This window comes from Crocodylus porosus, unplaced genomic scaffold, assembly GCF_001723895.1.
Source record: "Crocodylus porosus isolate Cpor-Errol unplaced genomic scaffold, CroPor_comp1, whole genome shotgun sequence".
In the NCBI taxonomy this organism is placed as follows: domain Eukaryota; kingdom Metazoa; phylum Chordata; order Crocodylia; family Crocodylidae; genus Crocodylus; species Crocodylus porosus.
Window position 1 is genome coordinate 10005771 of NW_017728907.1, and position 2639 is coordinate 10008409.

General features: G+C 46.9%; 1 protein-coding gene across 1 annotated transcript in view; it reads right to left on the reverse strand.

Annotated features, from left to right (window-relative positions):
- Positions 1–253: 253 nt before the first annotated feature.
- The window catches only part of OLFML2B (olfactomedin like 2B), a 57615-nt gene continuing 55229 nt past the window's right edge, over positions 254–2639 (reverse strand). The window contains exon 9 of the mRNA XM_019530572.1: positions 254–2121. Coding sequence (XP_019386117.1) covers positions 1520–2121 — 602 coding nt within the window. The 3' untranslated portion in view covers positions 254–1519. The remainder of the gene's footprint in view (positions 2122–2639) is intronic.

A 2639-nucleotide genomic window follows, 5' to 3' on the forward strand; every position in this document is an offset into this window, starting at 1 on the left:
ACACATTGACCTATTTCCCCATATCCAATTTAAAATGTGCCATTAGTCCCTATGTCCCCAAGGTGATTGTCAGATGAACTGACTTCCAAGTGGTCCTAGCATCCAGAGATGAGTGGGATCTCAGTTTCCTGTTCTTGGGTCCATCTCAGTCCCACCTTGCACAAATGAGCACTCCTTGCTGTTGTTTTCAGCTTATTTGTGTTGCCATGTGATGAATAAAAGCACCCGTCCCCAAAACTGCCCCAAACAAATGCAAAGGTGCTTGAATGTTTATTACTGAAAGAATGCAATAAAGAGTACAGGGGCTCCAGAATGGCTGACTTGCAATACCAAGTCTGCAAAATGGGGCATGGGTTACAGAAAAAGGCCATCCCAGGCCAGAAGCAAGCCTCGGACATGAACTGGGGACACTACAGTAGGCAGATTGTCTAGTGAAGTTCTTCACAAAGCAGCCTCCTGGGCTTCCAGTGTGCCCAGGTGCAGCCAAAAGGGGAGGGGAGCTGTTAGGACACAACACCCTCAAAGCAGGGATGGAAGTCCCTGTGACTGCAGATGGTGTCAACACTGCTTGGCTCTTGGGTTTTACTGTCCTGCACTTGACCAGGAGTCAAAGCTGAGCTTCTGCCCAGATCCAAGACAAAGCAAACACTGGGTGTCTGTCTGCGGTTAAAAAAGTATCTACAAATTTACAGTGCAGCTCCCTTCTGCTGCTGGAAAGACCCACCAGGCTGGCTCTCCCCTTGACACATTCTGGTCACCCCGGCAGCGCTCCATTGCACCATTGGGGCGTGTGTAAGAATCTACACTAATGGGAGCTCTGCTCTTGCACATGTGTGCATGGTCTGGGCACAGGCAGGAAGCGAGCAGAGCCTGCAAAAAGGAAGCAGCAGACCTATGGTAATTGCATAGAATTCGAGAAATGATTTATAGCAATGCTGGCTCCCAGACCTCCATTCATGAGGAGGACCAGGCAGTGCTGAAAATGAATGAGAAACACATCAATGTGACAAAATGGTCACAAAGCTAACTCAGTGAAGACAAGAACCAACATAAGACAACGTATTAGCAATCTCCAGGAGAAAAGGACTTGCAAGCACCTTGCCTCAGATACACTGGTGCTAAGCCAAAAGTCTATTTTTTATTCATTTTTACTATGTATTTTTTATTTAAAAAGTAACTGTAGCTGTATTCATGTTTCACCCTTTTCCATCACAACCTTTTCATGAACAATTATAAAGGAAATAGGATTCTCTCTTTCCAGGAGGAGCCACCCCTATTCAGACTGACAACAAAGGACTATCCTTCTGTATGGGACAAGAGGCAGCATTCTCAGCATAAAACAGAAGCAAGGTTACACCAAAAAATAAAGGGGTTGATTCTGGCCTGTGGACTGATCTACAATCCACCTTTAAAAAAAAAAGAACATCATTTACTCTTTGATTTGTACAAAATAATAATTATAATTATAATAATAATAAAAGGTGCTAGTGGCCCTTTAAGAGTCTCCATCACTGCTGTCTCAGTATGCAAAGATCACATGGTAAGTGACTTGGTGACCATTGTCCCAGGCATAGAGGAGACGATCCTTAGGATTATAGTCTATCTGGGTGGTGTAGGAGTACTCATTCTCAAAGAGTAGCCGGGGGATGATCTGCGTGTTGGTGTGTGTGTCAAAGGCATAAGAGATGTTGGCGTTCTTCTTGTTGTAGCTGTCCACAGCATAAAGGACACCACAGATGACGAAGCAGTTCCCATAGAAGTTCTTCCTCAGGCCTGTCCTCCATGTGGTCTCCTTCTGGGTGCTCAGGTCCATCGCATTCAGTTTGCTCAGAACAATGACCTCCTGGTTGAAGCCATCATAGTTAATGGCTGGGTAAACGACCCACAGGCCATTCTCATCCACAGCAAAGTCCACATCAGAGTGGCCCCGCCACCGCCACGGCGTGGACTCCTCATAGGCCACATCATGCAGCATAGCCCAGGCAGCCACATACCTCTGCTTCAGGTTATACTTAATGATGTTGCGTGTGAAGGCCCGGTTGTAATAGAAAGAGCCATTGTAGACAGCATGGCCCGTTCCAATCCAACTGTATGGGAGTTTGTAGGAGTTGCTCCAGCGGCCTAAAAAGGACACACATTACACTGATTAAGCCCTGAGCCATCCCCTCAATTCCCCACTCACTGGAGCCACCCCCCTTCTCTCCACTCTCAGCTGCCCCTTGCCATCCTTCACAAGTTGCCTACATGAATTACAGTCCAGTTGCTGGCACAAATCAACATGCACTGCCCCTGGAATACAGTGACTCTCTGCTGAACCTCCCAGGAGAGGAGGGCCAGTTTCTCTCACCTGGACTGGTGGATTGATACTCCCCTTCTCTAATATCATGGAAGCTGAACTGGAGCAGTGGCTCCATTACTGCCTTGACTCTCTGCACCACATTCTACTAAGCCATACTAAACTAGTATCATAACTGCTTCTCTAGTCCCCATCTGAACACCTCCTGATCCATAATACAAGTTCATCAGTGGCAGGTCCTGTCAGACCAACCTGGTGACCTTTTATGATCAGATCACCAGATCATTAGATGCAGGGGTAGCAGTGGACATAGTCTTCCTGGACTTCCGGAAGGCTTTTGACA